This window comes from Pelodiscus sinensis, chromosome 6, assembly GCF_049634645.1.
Source record: "Pelodiscus sinensis isolate JC-2024 chromosome 6, ASM4963464v1, whole genome shotgun sequence".
NCBI lineage: Eukaryota > Metazoa > Chordata > Testudines > Trionychidae > Pelodiscus > Pelodiscus sinensis.
The window spans coordinates 18,241,805-18,257,790 of record NC_134716.1 but is presented as its reverse complement, the minus strand read 5'-3'; the positions used below and the strand labels follow the sequence as shown (position 1 = coordinate 18,257,790).

At 45.3% G+C, this 15,986-nt stretch overlaps 1 protein-coding gene across 2 annotated transcripts in view; it reads left to right on the top strand.

The window, feature by feature from the left end:
• The window catches only part of MTAP (methylthioadenosine phosphorylase), an 88,044-nt gene extending 74,081 nt beyond the window's left edge, over window positions 1-13,963 (top strand). For both annotated transcript variants that reach the window (XM_075931482.1, XM_075931483.1), the window contains exon 8: window positions 12,623-13,963. In XM_075931482.1, the coding sequence (XP_075787597.1) occupies window positions 12,623-12,661 (39 nt within the window). In that variant the 3' untranslated portion in view covers window positions 12,662-13,963. The remainder of the gene's footprint in view (window positions 1-12,622) is intronic.
• The last annotated feature ends 2,023 nt before the right edge of the window (window positions 13,964-15,986 follow it).

The window sequence follows — 15,986 nt, the reverse complement described above, 5'->3', positions numbered from 1 at the left end:
CCAGACCTCAATGAGATCCATCTGCATACCTGACCAAGAAGGGGCCCTCCTCTTCTGCTCCTGGGCAGGGGCTTAGGAGCTGGCTGCTAGCTCACTAGCAGCACTGAGGGGGGCTCAGTGGGAGTACTGGGGTCAGCCATTGCTGCACAAACTGATTCTGCAGTGTGGAGCAGGGCTGGCAAGGCTTGAGTTGTGCCACCAGAAGTTTCCCCTATAGAGTTTTGAGGGGTATGGACAGAGTGGCCACCACAGCAGCTGTGAGAAGCCATGGAGGCCAGTTATTTTGAAATAATCACAGCTGTGCCATCCACACATAGTCATTATTCCTCATGAAATGAGGGTTTGTTATTCCAGAAAAAGAAGCCTGTTGTTTTGAAATAATTACAAAATAATGGGCTTGCTGTGTGGACACTCACCTTGTTATTTCAAAATAACTCAGTAGACGTGCCCTAAGCAATCTCTCTCCTGTCATCCCATTTCCAGCCCCTGACAGAGACTAGGGACACCCTTCCTACCCAACCTCGCTAATAGCCATTGATGAACCTAACTTCCATTAATTTATCTATTTCTTTTTTGAACCTGTTAAAGTCCTGGTCTTCACAATATCCTCTGGCAAGGAGTTCCACAGGTTGACTGTGCCCTGTGTGAAGAAAAACTTGCTTTTGTATGTTTTAAACCTGCTACCTATTATTTTCATTTCGTGACCCTTAGTTCTTATATTATGGGAACAAGTAAATAACTTTCCTTATCCACTTTTTCCACACCAGTCATGATTTTATAGACCTCTATTATATCCCCCCCCCCCCTTAGTCTCCTCTTTTCTAAAATGAAAAGTCCAAGTCTTTTTAACCTCTCTTCATATGGGACCTGTTCCAAACCCCTCATAATTTTTGTTGCCCTTTTTTGAACCTATTCCAATACCAATATATCCTTTTTTGAGATGAGTTGAGTATATCTGTATATAGTATTCAAGAAGTGGGTGTACCATGATTTATATAGAGGAAATAAGATATTCTCTGTCTTATTCTCTACCTCTTTTTTAATGATTCCTAACATTCTGTTTGCTTTTTTGACTGCTACTGCACATTGAGTGGATGGTTTTCAGAGAACTATCCACAATGACTCCAAAGATCTCTCTCTTGAGTGGTTACAACTAAATTAGTCCCCATCATTTTGTATGTGTAGTTCGGATTATTTGTTTCCAATGTGCATTACTTTACATCAGTGGTTTCCAACCTTTTTACATCCAGGATACTTTTTAAATATCGGGGCAAGCCAAGATCTACCCCATCCCTTCTCCAAGACTCCACCCCTTCCTTGTGGCCTCACCCTCTCCATTCTGCTCCTCTCCATCATTTGCTGGCCCCAGCCCTCACTCACTCTCACTGGCGTGAGACAGGAGGTGCAGGCTCTGGGGTGGGAATGAGGGATTTGGATGGAGGAAGGGGTAAGAGGTGCAAGCTCTGGAGGGAAGTTGGATGCAGGAGGAGGAGAAGAAGGAGATGCTGGCTCGAGGAGGGGGCTCCAGGTTGGAGAGTGTTGGAGTCAGGTGGAGGGTTGAGGTGCTGAGCAAGCTGCAGACGTGTGGATATCAGGGTGCAGGAGTTTGGGTTGGGGTGTATGCTGGGCTCAGGGCACAGGTTTGTGGTGTGTGAGTGGTGCAGGAGTGTTGTGGCAAAAGACTGGGGATGTAGGAGTTTGGAGATGTGGAGCTCAGGGCATGGGGTTTAGGTTCTTTCAGAACTCTTGGGTGAATGCCATCTGGTCCTGGTGATTTGTACTGTTAAATTTATTTGTTTGTTCCAAACCTCCTCTAATAAGGCCTCAATCTGGGACAATTCCTCAGATTGTCACCTAAAAAGAATGACTCCGATTTGGGAATCTCCCTAACATCCTCAGCTATGAAGACCAAAGCAAAGAATTAATTTAGTTTCTCCGCAATGACCTTATTGTGTTTGAGTGCTTGTAACGCGGTGTGATGCACCACTGTCCCGCCTCCTGCTGGTCACTCTGGGAATTAGCTTCTAGGTGCTAGAGCACCCCCTTTGGATGGTGTCTCCCCATGTCTCTGCACTCTGGAGTTCTCCGCCTCTGGAAACCCCCAACCTCCTATACCCTCCTTGCCTCAGTGACCCTACTGCCATTCTTCATCTAGCCCCTTACCTCAGGGGCAAACTGCAGTCTGAAATGGCCACTTATCATTGGCAAGGGGGTGTGACCTGTTGCCTTCGTTTTCTCTGGCTGCCTCTCTGCAGCCATAGTAATCTCAGGCCTTGCTTCAGCCCCCGCAGCCTGGGAGTTTGGCTGGCCAGAGCTTCCCCAACTGCCTGCCTTTCCCCAGCCCCATTCTTAACTACAGCCCTTGTATTCTCAGGCCTCATCTCTGCAGGCCTTTGGCTTCCCTGGCAGACAGGTCCCTCCTGCTTCCCAGCCAGAGCAAGAGTGTCTGTCTCCACCCCTCCAAGAGCCTTTATTTATACAGCCTTCAGCTGGGCCCTAATTGGGTCATAGTGGCCACAGCTGCTGGCTCCTCAGCTCCACTCCTCTCCCAGGGCTGGGGTTTAACCCTTAAAGGGCCAGCATAGGGCAGATGCCGTGTCTCTCTCACCCCTCCTCAAAATCAGCACCCCGGGGGGTAGGGAGATTTCCTAGCCTTCACCAGTCGCAGGTGCCCCTCCAGAGCCACTTGCTGCTTCTCCTCTTCTTTCACCTGACTCCGTAGATGTACGTTCTCCTCCACCACGGCCTCGTACTCCGTGGCCATGTCTGTCGCGTTCGCTTCTGTTTGGCGGCAGGCCTTCTCTGCTGCTTCCACCTGCTTATGCAGGCCAAACTCTTCTGTACTCTCTACTTTCAGGGTCTGGGTCCACACAGTTAGCATATTGCCGTGCTTCATTTGCATAATTAATTAGGGGGCATTTTTGCACAAGAGGCTTTTGCATAAAAAGGAGCCATCTGCACAGCTCCTTTTTTCACAAAAACCCTCTCTTGTGCAAAAGCCATTTTTCAGACCACCAATAAGTATAGCAAGTCCTTCTCTCATTTGCCAGCCTCCTGACCCTGGGCGGCTGTTCCTGTACTCTTTCTGTAGGAGTATTACCAGGGCTCATTGTTCTGCTACCAACTGTTTCTGAAGGGCCCACTGCCCCTCATGCTGTCTCTTCTGGTTCTCCCCAAATTCCTGCATTAGGCTCACCAATCTTTCTTGCTGCTGGCCAGTCCTCTTTTGCTGGGGCACTGACACAGGAGTCCAGTCAGGAACTGCACATGAGCACTCTGCAAAAAAGACTTCTGCATATCTGGGGTCCATTTTCCCCACCATCCTCTGTTCAGTCTCTCTAGGCACAGCTCACTCAGTCCATACTAGTCCCCTTGTAGCAACTGCCCACGTTCTCCACCAAATGTCATGGGGCGGATACTCACCACCACAGCGCCGCCTGCCGGTAGCACTGGGAATTAGCTTGGAAGCAGGGCACCTCCCTCTGGTGGGTGTCCCTCCGTGTTTTCATGTCACGCTCTGGCTCAGACCCACGCCACTCTCAGACCGCGGGGTCCTCTTCAGGACACTGCCCTCCAGCAGTGCCCACTCCAATGTCTCTTGGCCCCCTTCTGGGGGGGAGGGGAGCTGTTTATCAGTGTCTGTACTCTGGGGGTACTCCCCTCCCAGGGAACCCGCAATTTCCCTATTCCCACCTTGCCTCAGTGACCCACTATCAGTCTTCATCTAGCCCCTTATCTCCGGGGCAAACTGAAGTCTGAAATGGCCACTCGTCATTGGCAAAGGGGTGGACCTGCTGCCTTTGCCTATCCTGGCCGCCTCCCTACAGCCCTCTAACCATGAGGCCTTGCCCTGAGGCAAAGCTCCCCAGTCCTGCCTGCCTTTTCCAAGCCCAGCTCTGTTCCAGGAAGGCCCCAGCTTCCCTGGCAGCCAGGTCCCTCCTGCTCTCCAGCTACAGCAAGAGTCTCTCTTCCTCCCTCCTGGAGCCCTTATGTATGTAGCCCCAACTGGGTCCTAATTGGCTACTTTCTGCCATGGCTGCGGGCTTGCTGCCAGCCCTGTCTCAGGCTTGGCTGTTTAGCCATAACAGCATTTGTTTGGTTCTCTTACTGTGTTTTTAATTTGCGGTATAAACTTAAATTGGGCCTCTATTCTGGTGGCTTTGAAAAGTTTCCATGCATCTCGCAGGGATTTTACTTTTGGCACTGTGCCTTTTAATTTCTGATTAACTAACATCCTCTTTTTGCTGTAGTTCCCCTTTCTGAAATTAAATGCAACAGTGTTGGGCTGCTTATGTGTTTCCCTCCCCCATCCCTCCTCACAGGGATGTTCAATTTTATTACATTATGGTCACTATTTCCAAGTGTTCCCGTTATATCTACCTCTTGGACCAGATCCTGTCCTCCTCTTAGAACTAAATCAAGAATTGCCTCTCCCCTTGTGGGTTCCAGAAGCAGCTGCTCCGAGAAGCAGTCAAGAAATTTTATTTCTGCATCCTAAGGTGACGTGTACCCAGTTAATATAGGGATAGTCCTCCACTATTGCTGAGTTTTTTATTTTGATAGCCTCTTGAATCTCCCTTAGCATTTCATAGTCTCTATCACTATCCTGGTCAAGAGGTCGGTAATATAGCCCTACTGCTATATTCTTATTATTAGAGTATGGAATTACTATTCGTGGAGATTCTATGGAACATTTTGGTTTAACATTTGTACTTCGTTTGAGTCTACATTTTCTTTCACATATAGTGCCACTCCCCTTACCTCTCCCCCAGTATGACCTGTTCTGTCCGTCTGATATATTTTGTACCCTGGTATGACTGTCCTATTGATTGTCCTCATTCCATAAAGTTTCTCTGATGCCTATTATTTCAATATCCTACTTCAATATGGGGCACTCTAATTCACCCATCTTATTTAGACTTCTAGCATTTGTGCATAATCACTTAAAAATGTGTCACTATCTGTCTGCCATTTCCTGATGTGTTAGACGCTTTTTAATTTGATTGTTTTTCATCTGATCATACCCATATTTTATCATATTCCTCTCCTCCTTACTAGAACATGGAAAATCTCTATTCATAGATCCTCCCCTAAGAAATGTCTCTGTCCAACCCATGTGCTCCTCCCAATTAAACCTAATTGACTGCACCTTGCACTTGTGAGTTTGCAGGAGAAAAGTTGTTCAGTTTCATCAAGGTCACTTTACTCCTTTTGCCCAAGAAAGAGAATCTTTGTCTCAGATGTTACAATGTTGATCTCTTTCCTACTCCTTCCCACGCCACCTTCATGCTCAGGCATCTCTCACCTTCTCTTGACCCCCTTCCTTTCTGGTGTCACAGGGCTGAGTGGCGTTGTGAAGGTCCTGGAGCAGAGGCAAGCCACCAATATGTGGCTTGAAGGTCTGGGTGTTGGAGAAGGAGGCTGGTGAATGCTGTGTAAGGGAGGGAGGCCTGGGGACAGTAAAAGGAACACGTCCCTGAATGCTGATATCCCTGCACTTTCTCCCTTGGTACTAGAAATTTGAAGTTCTAATAAAAATATTTTATAAATCTATGTTTTTGTATGGTCCAGTTAGTGAAGACTCACATCTCATCTTTTAGCACACTTTGGATGTATTAAAAGCCATGCTGTCTCAGGCAAAACTCATCCACAAATCCTTAAGCAAGTTTAAACTTTGAATTGAGTATAGTGTAAATTAGTGTTTCCCAATTGGTGCTCCGCGGAGCCCTGGGGTTCCGCGAAGCGAAAGTAGGGATTCCACGAGGAGCGAGGCAGGGGCAGAGGCTGAATCTGGACGCCAGTTCCGACTTACATACAGATTCAACTTAAGAACAAACCTACAGTCCCTATCTTGTGCGTAACCCGGGGACTGCCTGTACTAGGACTGGAAGGGACCTCGAGAAGTCATCGAGTCCAGTCCCCTGCCCCCATGGCAGGACCAAATATTGTCTAGACCATCCCTGATAGACATTTATCTAACCTACTCTTAAATATCTCCTGAGATGGGGATTCCACAACCTCCCTGGGCAATTTATTCCAGTGTTTGACTACCCTGACAGTTAGGAACTTTTTCCTAATGTCCAACCTAAACCTCCCTTGCTACAGTTTAAGCCCACTGCTTCTTGTTCTATCATCAGAGGCCAAGATGAACAAGTTTTCTCCCTCCACCTTGTGAGATACCTGAAAAGGGCTATCATGTCCCCTCTCAGTCTTCTCTTTTCTAAACTAAACAAACCCAATTCTTTCAGCCTTCCTTCATAGGTCATGTTCTCTAGACCTTTAATCATTGTTGTTGCTCTTCTCTGGACCCTCTCCAATTTCTCCACATCTTTCTTGAAATGCGGTGCCAAGAACTGGACACAATACTCCCAACTGAGGCCTAACCAGCGCAGAGTAGAGCGGAAGAATGACTTCTGGCGTTTTGGTCACAACACAGCTGTTAATACATCCCAGAATCATGTTTGCTTTTTTTGCAGCAGCATCACACTGCTGACTCATATTCAGCTTGTGGTCCACTATAACCATACTCCTTCCTAGACAGTTGCTTCCCATTCTATATGTGTGAAACTGATTGTTCCTTCCTAAGTGGAGCACTTACATTTATCTATATTAAACTTCATCCTGTTTACCTCAGACCATTTCTCCAATTTCGTCCAGATCATTTTGAATTATGACCCTATCCTCCAGAGCAGTCGCAACCCCTCCCAGCTTGGTATCATCTGCAAACTTAATAAGAGTACTTTCTATGCCAATATCTAACTCGTTGATGAAGATATTGAACAGAGCCAGTCCCAAAATAGACCCCTGCGGAACCCCACTTGTTATACCCAGGGCTCGACAAATACACTCGCCCGCTCGCCCTTGGTGAGTAGATTTTGCCAGCTGGCAAGTGCAGGGGCGGACTGACCCGGTAGGCTGTTGTAACGGGCTGGCTGAAGCCCGCACTACGGGCGACGTGGCCTCATCCAATCCGCCAGCCGGCAGAGGAGCAGAGCGCTGCCGGGGAGGGGGAACTGCGGCGATTCTCAGTGCCAGGCTCCCTGCGTGCAGCTGTGGCGCGAGGAGGCTGGCGTGACATGGCCCCGTTGATTTTAAAGGGCCGCGGCAGCTCGGTTCTGGCTGCGTGTCCCCAGCAGCTGGCTGTGGCGTGCAGCGGAGCCAGGCCCCGCCCCGCCGGCTCCAGTCCTGGCATGGCCCCCAGCCCCCTCGCCGGCGAGAGATTGCTCCCTGCCGACCGCCCGGCTCGCTGCACCTGCCCCGCGTCCCATCTGGTTTCTGCCGCCCATTCCCCACGCCGCCCCTGCACCCTGGATCCCCTGCTCTCCCTCTGGCTCTGCACCACCCTTGCACCCCGCACCCTGCTCCTCCCGATCCCTGCTCTCCCCCTCCAGCTCTGTGCAGCCTGTCCCCTGCACTGCCCCTAGACCCCTATCCCTCTGTCCCTCCCGTTCCACGCGTCCCATTCCCAGTGCCTCCACCGCACCCCGCACACTGCTCCCCCCGATCCCTGCATCCCTCTGCCTCTGTGCCTCCTGTTCCCCATGCCACCCCTGTCCCCCCGCCACTGTTCCCTGTACCCCTCTGGCTCTGTGCCGTCCCTGCACCCTGTTTCCCCTGTGGGTTGGGAGTGAAGGGTGCTTGTCCATAGGGATGGGCTAGACAGGGCAGGGAAAAGGCTGCTGTGACCCAGCAATGAGTGAAAGGGGGAGTTCACTTGAAGCACCTTTACCTTTATAGAAAAAAAATGAACAAAAATGCTATTTGCTATTTATTGGGCTAAAATGGTGGGACAAAAATGAAAACAAAAAAAAAAACCATTACAAAATGCAAACGTGTAAAAGACAACAAAAAAGGGAGGGAAATGTTTTGCTTGGCCCTGGGGGAGGGGAAGCGGCTGGGCTGAGGGGAGGGAAGAGGAGGGGAGGGGGGAAAATATGGGGAAGGGGATTGTGCTGAGGGGAGGGGAGGAGGTCAGGGGAAGAAGACAAAGAAAAGGGAAGGCACCAAGGGACAGGGGTGCAAGAGAGACAAATCCCAGGGGGCCAAGTGCAGACAATGAGAAAAGGGCAGGAAGGGAGGTGTCAGTGGGAGGGGGGAACAGGGTGATGCTGGGAGAGGAGAGGGTAAGGTCACTGGGGGCTAGAGGAAGGAGGGGGAGGTGCTGGGAGAAGGCTTGAAAGAAGGGGGGGCATGAGGAAGGTGGCGATGGAGCAAGGCATGTGTTAGGGCACAGGAGCATGAGGGAAAGGGGGCAGAGGGTGCTGAGGGGGTGGATATCAGGGGAAAAGAGGACAAAGGGGGCAGGGGCAGTGAGGGAGGAGGGAGGAATCAGAAGGGTGCAGGTGCCAGGAGATTCTGGGGGTGAAGCAGAAGGGCAGACACCTGCAGGGGAGGGACCAGCATCAGAGGAGAGAGGCAGGGCAGGTGTGTAGAGGGAGGTGTTAGGAGAGGGGATGAGGAGGGGTAGCTCACTTGATCAGAGTGGGGCTACTGGAGGAGTGGGCACAGGGGGGAGAGAAGGGCTGTTGGAGGGGGGCAGGTCTCAGGAAGGCTGAGGGCAGCGAGAAGGGCAGGAGTCAGGACAGCAGAGGAGGGTGAGGGGTTGGGGGGCAGCAGGCACCAGGGGAGCTGATGGAGCAAGGTGAGGAGACATGGCAGCAGAGGGAAAAGGTAGACGTTTATAAGATATGTATTAATAACTTAGATGATATTTATTAAGAATGTATTAGTAATTACTGTTCTTATTCTTATTAGGACTTTATGCCATAAAAAAACACTTTTTTGGGGGGAGGGTGGCGAGTCCCTTTTTTGTCTGGCGAGTAGAGTTTTCCATAATTTGTCGAGCCCTGGTTATACCTTTCCAGCAGGATTGAGAACAATTAATAACTACTCTCTGAGTACGGTTATCCAGCCAGTTATGCACCCACCTTATAGTAGCCCCATCTAAGTTGTATTTGCCTAGTTTATTGATAAGACTATCATGTGAGACTGTATCAAATGCCTTACTAAAGTCCAGGTATACCACATCCACCGCTTCTCCCTTATCCACAAGACTCATTATCCTATCAAAGAAAGCTATCAGATTGGTTTGACATGATTTATTCTTTACAATTCCATGCTGGCTGTTCCCTATCACCTTGCCACCTTCCAACTGTTTACAAATGATGTCCTCAATTACTTGCTCCATTATCTTCCCTGGCACAGAAGTTAAACTAACTGGTCTGCAGTTTCCTGGGTTGTTCTTATTTCCCTTTTTATAAATGGGCACTATATTTGCCCTTTTCCAGTCTTCTGGAATCTCTCCTGTCTCCCATGATTTTCCAAAGATGATAGCTAGAGGCTCAGATCCTCCTCTATCAGCTCCCTGAGTATTCTAGGATGCATTTCATCAGGCCCTGGTGATCTGCAGACATCTAACTTTTCTAGGTGATTTTTAACTTTTTTTATTTTATGTTCTAAACCTCCCCCCTTCCCACTAGCATTCACTATGTTAGGCATTCCTTCATACTTCTCGGTGAAGACCGAAACAAAGAAGTCATTAAGCATCTCTGCCATTTCCAAGTTTCCTGTTACTGTTTCTCCCTCCTCACTGACCAGTGGGCCTACCCTGTCCTTGGTCTTCCTCTTGCTTCTAATGTATTTATAAAAAGTCTTCTTGTTTCCCTTTATTCCCGTAGCTAGTTTGAGCTCATTTTGTGCCTTTGTAATCTTGCCCCTCCATTCCTGTGTTGTTTGTCTATATTCATTCTTTGTAATTTGTCCTACTTTCCATTTTTTATTTTTTATAAGAATAAAAATATTCTTTTTTATTTTTAGATCGTGTAAGATCTCATGGTTAAGCCAAGGCGGTTTTTTGCCATATTTTCTATCTTTCCGACGCAGCAGAATAGCTTGCTTTTGGGCCCTTAACAATGTCCCTTTGAAAAACTGCCAACATAAGCATAGAATGCTCTCTATAGTTCCCATCCATTCCTTAAAGAAGCAGCATTAGTACAACTGTCCTAACAAGTCCATTTTTTATATTATCAAAGTAAGAGTCACCCCCACTTCAGATTCAATCTATGGATGATCAATAATAATGTTCTCTCTGAAGTCATAGCAGTTGTACTAATGCTGCTTCTTTAAGGAATGGATGGGAACTGTAGAGAGCCTTCTATGCTTATGTTTAGCAAGTGAAAGCTCAGCTGATTGGGATTGGGCTTTATTGTTTATGAGTACCCTTTAACTGATACATGTGTAGAATTGCTCCTTAGTTAGCTTACGCATGAGGTAGTCTGAATTTACTATGCTATTCTACCTTGAATGTATGTCGGATATCTTTTGTTAGTCATTGGAAAAGAGAAAATACTGGAAAGAGGGGAAAAAGACCTCAGTCTCTACTGGCCAGAATTTCAACTCATGGGCTAGGCAAAGTGGTGATGATGTCATTTGGACCTAACACAAAAGCATAATACAGTACAACCAACAGTCTTGGCTTGAGACGTTTAGTACTGGGATAGAAAGAGAATGTTATGTTAAGACTGATTTGCCTCTTAAATCATGTGTACACAAAGACTTTGTTTCTTCAGTGAGTTCCACACACAGACTCCTGTCCCCATGCAGAGTCCCATGGACTTTTGAATACACTTTTTTTAAAAGTACTTACCTAGATATTTTAATTAATTAATTTCAAACACTTAGGCCTGGTCTACACTAGACCCAGAAGCTTGGTTTAAGGTACATAACTCCAGCTACATAGAATATGTAGCAGGAGTAGGGTTACTTTAAGCCGAGTTTGGTGGCGTCCCCACAGCAGGAGGCCAATGGGAGCAAACACTCCCATTGGCTTCCTTCACTCCTCGCAAGAGCAGAAGTACTGGACACCAGTGGGGGCTCCCTCTGAGTTCAATTTAGTGAGTCTTAACTTAGACTTGCTAAATCAAACTATAGAAGATTGATCTCAGGAGCGTAGATCTTTCTCAGAGTGAAAACATGGCCTTAGTGTAGACAGGGCAAATTGTATTTTAACATGTTGGCTAATCAAGGGGGAGAGGTCAGAATTAGGGATCACCGTAACCAGTTAACACCAGTTTGAAAATGACGGGTTATAACTCAGTACTGGGTCACAGAATGTCAGGCACTGAGGGTATGTCTACACTAGCCCCCTAGTTCGAACTAGGGAGGCTAATGTAGGCATTCGAAGTTGCAAATGAAGCCCGGGATTTAAATATCCCAGGCTTCATTTGCATCTTCCCGGGCACCGCCATTTTTAAATGTCCCTTAGTCTGAACTCCGTGCCTGCAGCTACACCCAGCGCAGAGTAGGTAGTTCAAATTAGGATCTCTAATTTGAACTACCAGTACACCTCAGTAATGGTAGTTCGAATTAGAGATCCTAATTTGAACTACCTACTCCATGCCACGTGTAGCCCACATCTAAACCCTGAGCACCAATCCCCTGCCCCAGCCCTGATCCAAACCCCCTCCTGCATCCCAAATTCCTCAGCCCCACCCCAGAGCCCTCACTTTACTCAAAAAATATTTATGCTGAGTCATAGGCATCAACAGTTTTCTCCAGCTGGGTTGCAAGAAAAAAAGTTTGCAAACCATTAAGTTAACATATGCTGAAATATAGTTTGCCCTTTAAAATGTTTCCTAGATAACTTTTGCTGTTTTTATGAGGTTAGTTGTACCCTAAATGACACATTTATTCACTAGCCACAGAAGGCTCTGATTCAACAAAAGTTTATGTATATGAGTAACTATCCTCATGGGAGTCTCTCAAGGAAGTCTGAGTGGTTAAAACTACATGTGAGAAATGGGATTCCATGCAGGGCTGACTGCAGTATCAAGCAATTGTGTCCAAAAGAGCCAAGCTTCTCTCATTAAATTCAGTGGCAGTTGTGACTGCTCAGTATCTCTGACTCTGATGCACAGCTTGGCTGAGGCCAGTCCCTCAATGCCATGAGCATGTTATTCCCTGCATACTGTCTTAAGAAAACAATAGTTTCTCATTACTTTCAGTGTTCTGATATTTGGGTGAGGGGTTACTGGGGGAGGGGGAGTTACAGTGGTTAAGAAATATACAAAAATTCACTTTTTCTTAGCATTGTTGTTTTCAGAGGGTTTTTTTAATTAAGTTTATATACAGAGAGAGTTTAATAAATCCAATGGATGTGACCAATATGCTACTTTTTAAACAGATAAAAGTCTATAAAAATGGGACATTTCTTAACTTTAGTTTTGAAATGTGTTAATTTTAATCCAGTACTTGTGGAGTTGATTTGTAACAACAATTACCAGTTTATTTATAGATAGATAGATAGATAGATAGAAAGAAAGAAAGAAAGAAAGAAAGAAAGAAAGAAAGAAAGAAAGAAAGAAAGAAAGAAAGAAAGAAAGAAAGAAAGAAAGAAAATAAATTGTAGTTACAGGGTATTTTGGTTTCACAATTCCTGGAGATGAAAGGCTGTTCCCGTCATACCTTCGGTGGGTTTTTTCAGGGCTACTGAAATCAGGAGAATTCATACCCATTTCTAATCTGCATGCAGTCAGTATGGGTTGCTGTTGAGAGTGCTTTACAGTGTAAAGTTGTGTGTGTATTGCGAGAGGGTGCATTCAGCTTTTATCTTTTTGTACTTCAGTGTACTGTGCAGTGCTCTGTCATGTTACCAAAACATTGAAAGCATGGATGGACTCTGAAGAAAGGAGAGGATCAGTCTTGAGCATCTATCAGTGACAATATTTTCAGGAATTTGATGTAAGCATGAAAGAATACAGTAAACCTTGCACTGGTCTATTTCTTGTCTGCTAGTAAAATATCATGCTAAAGGCGGTTGAAGAACTTATCAATAGCCTTGAAATGTATTGATTGTATGAACTGGTAGGGCAATGGGATAGGCATTCCATAATAAATTATCATAAGATCTAGTACTTCTGTTCTTGATTACAAACTGCAGATTAAAAAGAGAAGTGCTTCATTCACTTTTTGCTCAGTAATAGCTATTCATTCCTGACCTGAAAGAAGGCAAGAGAAAAGGAGTGGTTAGCTTGTGTACTTTATTGATCACTTTAAAAAAATTAAAACTTCAGAAAGTTAAAAAGACAGAACTGTTAGTTGCTTTGCTACCTCCTTTTTCTGAGAGCTAGCTATCTTACCACAGAAATGTAACTGAAGGACTATTAGTTACTTAAAAAATACGCTGCAGTATTTTTATAATTTTTATATATATTTACCTGTATGGATTGTCACTGTTCTCTTATGAAAAAATTACTTTCTGATTTGGACATTTTAAACCCACATTTTAAAAACATGTCCATTTGTGCTGCCCTACTGTTTCACCATAAATCATTGTGTCAGCTGTTTTGCAGCAGCAATAATTTTGAGTACTTGTCACTGTTTTAAATGTTTACTTGATTGCATGAGCAAGTCAGAAGACAAACATTTAGATTTGTGCCTGCAATCGATTGCAGACACAGATTGTACAGATATATAAATATTCCTGCAAAATTTAAGTCTGGATTTCAATCTCTGTTTAAAAAAATTAGACTATTGAAATGTTGTAAAATTTCACATTTCTCAATTTTAGCTGAGCTATGTGAGTTTAAGGAGGAATGGTGGGCATCAGGGGTCTGAACAAGATTTCCTTGCAGCCACTGACTTCCATTGTCTTCATTGGAGTTGGCTCAGACCTTAATTAAATTAAAACTGAAGTGACAAATTGAACACAACATCTTGGCCTGATGCCACTGTCCATTCTGTACACCAAGGGTAGCATTATCTGTTACGTTTGTTTACAGAATTATTTTTCTTTCATTTTATTCTGATGTATAGCTGCGTTAGTGATGAATGTATCTCCTGTTGATTGTATCTCATGCATATACTCATGCACTCTGCATCTTCTACTGCATATGCAGAATAAATGCAATTTGCCTCAAGAAAATAATTTGCTGCTGCTTGTCAAATAAACCAAATGTAACCTCCTGCTTCTGTGAATTGTATGTGAATGGGTTTGTTTTATTTCTGGTCTTTATTCAGATAATTGAGTTTAGCTGTTTGGATGGCAAAAATACTGGATAAGCATGGAGCTAGTCAATACAGTAATTCACTAACACTATTAGTGGAAGTTGAAGATCTGAGTATTGTACAAGCAAAACCTGAAATAGTTAAGCAGAAGAGTACATGAGTTTAGAAAATCTTAAAGAAATTTCAGAAAGTACTTACCTGCCCAAACAATGCAGATAAAAACACAAACAATGTCAAGTGAGGAGAAGATTGGAAGTGAAAAGAGCAAATTATACCATTTGTTTAGATAAAAATGAGGCTCTACATAAAGAAATAAAATGTTTTAAAACATTATAATTGTTATTGTTGCAGTAGCCCATAGGACTCCCATACATGGGCCAGGATTCCATTGTGTTAGGCATGTTATAGACACACAATGAAGTCATCCATACCCAAAGAGGCTTATAGTCGTCTAACTATATTAGAAGCAAGTAGGATACATGTTTCTTTCTTCAGAAAAAAAATTAGTTCTACTTTTTTGCATCAGTTATTACTATAACCAAAGTTCTTTGAACAGGGAAATAACTAAATCGGGGTCAGCAACCTTTCAGAAGTGGCATGCCCCAGTGTACCCCCTTTGCCCTGGGCTGTACCGCTCTCTCCACTGTGTGCCCTGCTTGGTCTCCTGCCCTTGGCTCCCAGGCGGGGGGAGGCCACGCAGCTTCTGTGTCCTACCTCCCCGGAGCACAGGGGAAATTAGAGTGGATAAGGCAGCCGCGCTTTGCTGTGGGGAGGGGAGGAGCAGTGTGTATGCGCTTCCCCACAAGCCGGACCCAGCACGGAGCTTCGGGGCTTTCCTCCCTGCAGGAAACTGGTGCTGGCTCCAATCTTGCGGGAGGTGCAATGCTGAAAATTATTTTGCGTGCCACTTATGGCACATGTTCCATATGCTGCCAACCCCTGAACTAGATGAAGGTGACTAGGGTGACATTTTTAGTAAGGTCAGCCATAAAATATTACACAGCTCTGGCTGTTGTGGGAGAGGTCTGACATGAATTTAAAATAGGTGAAATAAAAGAGAATAATTGCATCTTCAGTTCAGAACTGTGCTGTCTTTTTATTTGGACTCTGTTCCTAATTTGAGTACTCTGCAGGCAGAACCCCCATGGGCTTTGAGAAAGAAAGTGGATATCTATTAGTGAAATTTGCCAATAACACAGAGTTGTTTGTATTGGAAAAAACCATTCAAAATAGAGAGGAATTCCAGGAGGATTCAATCATAGATGCTGGAATGCACTTAAGGAGAACCTACCAAGGCCTCCTGCACCACTTAAATCCATTCCTTCGAAAACCTCTTCAGCTGCATTCTGTACAGCTGCTGACAGTTGTGCTCCACTAGTCTGATCTAGTGTGGCTACTGGAGCTGTAAATTTAATATTCCAGTTCTACAGAGAAACACACATTGAAAATGGGATTTGCTAAGTTATACCCAGATCTTCAAAGCACATTGACAGTGAAATAAACTGTGATGGGAAGAGGAAGCAAAAGATTCCATGTTCAATCTCATTCTCACACCACAGTAGTCCTGCCAAACCATGGTAGATCAAGCCATGTCTACACTACCATCACTACTGTAGCACAGCTATAGAGCTCCAGCTGTACTGTTGTTGTGTAAACATTTCTTGCAGCGATGGAAGGGGGTTTTCCATTGATATAGTTAATCCACTTCTCAGACAGGTAGGAGCTAGGTAGAGGAAAGATTTCTTCTGTCAACACAGCAGCATTTTGGCCAAGAATTATGTCAGCCCAGTCATGATGCTCAGGGTCCACCTAGCCTAGTATCCTATCTTCTGATAGTAACCAGTGCCCCAGAGGGAATGAACAGAACAGGTAATCATGTGATTCATCCATTCCTAGCCTTTGGCTATCAAAAGCTAGGGCCGCTATCCCTGCCAGCCTGACTAGTAGCCATTCATGTGAGAGAGGATAAAAATCAATGATTT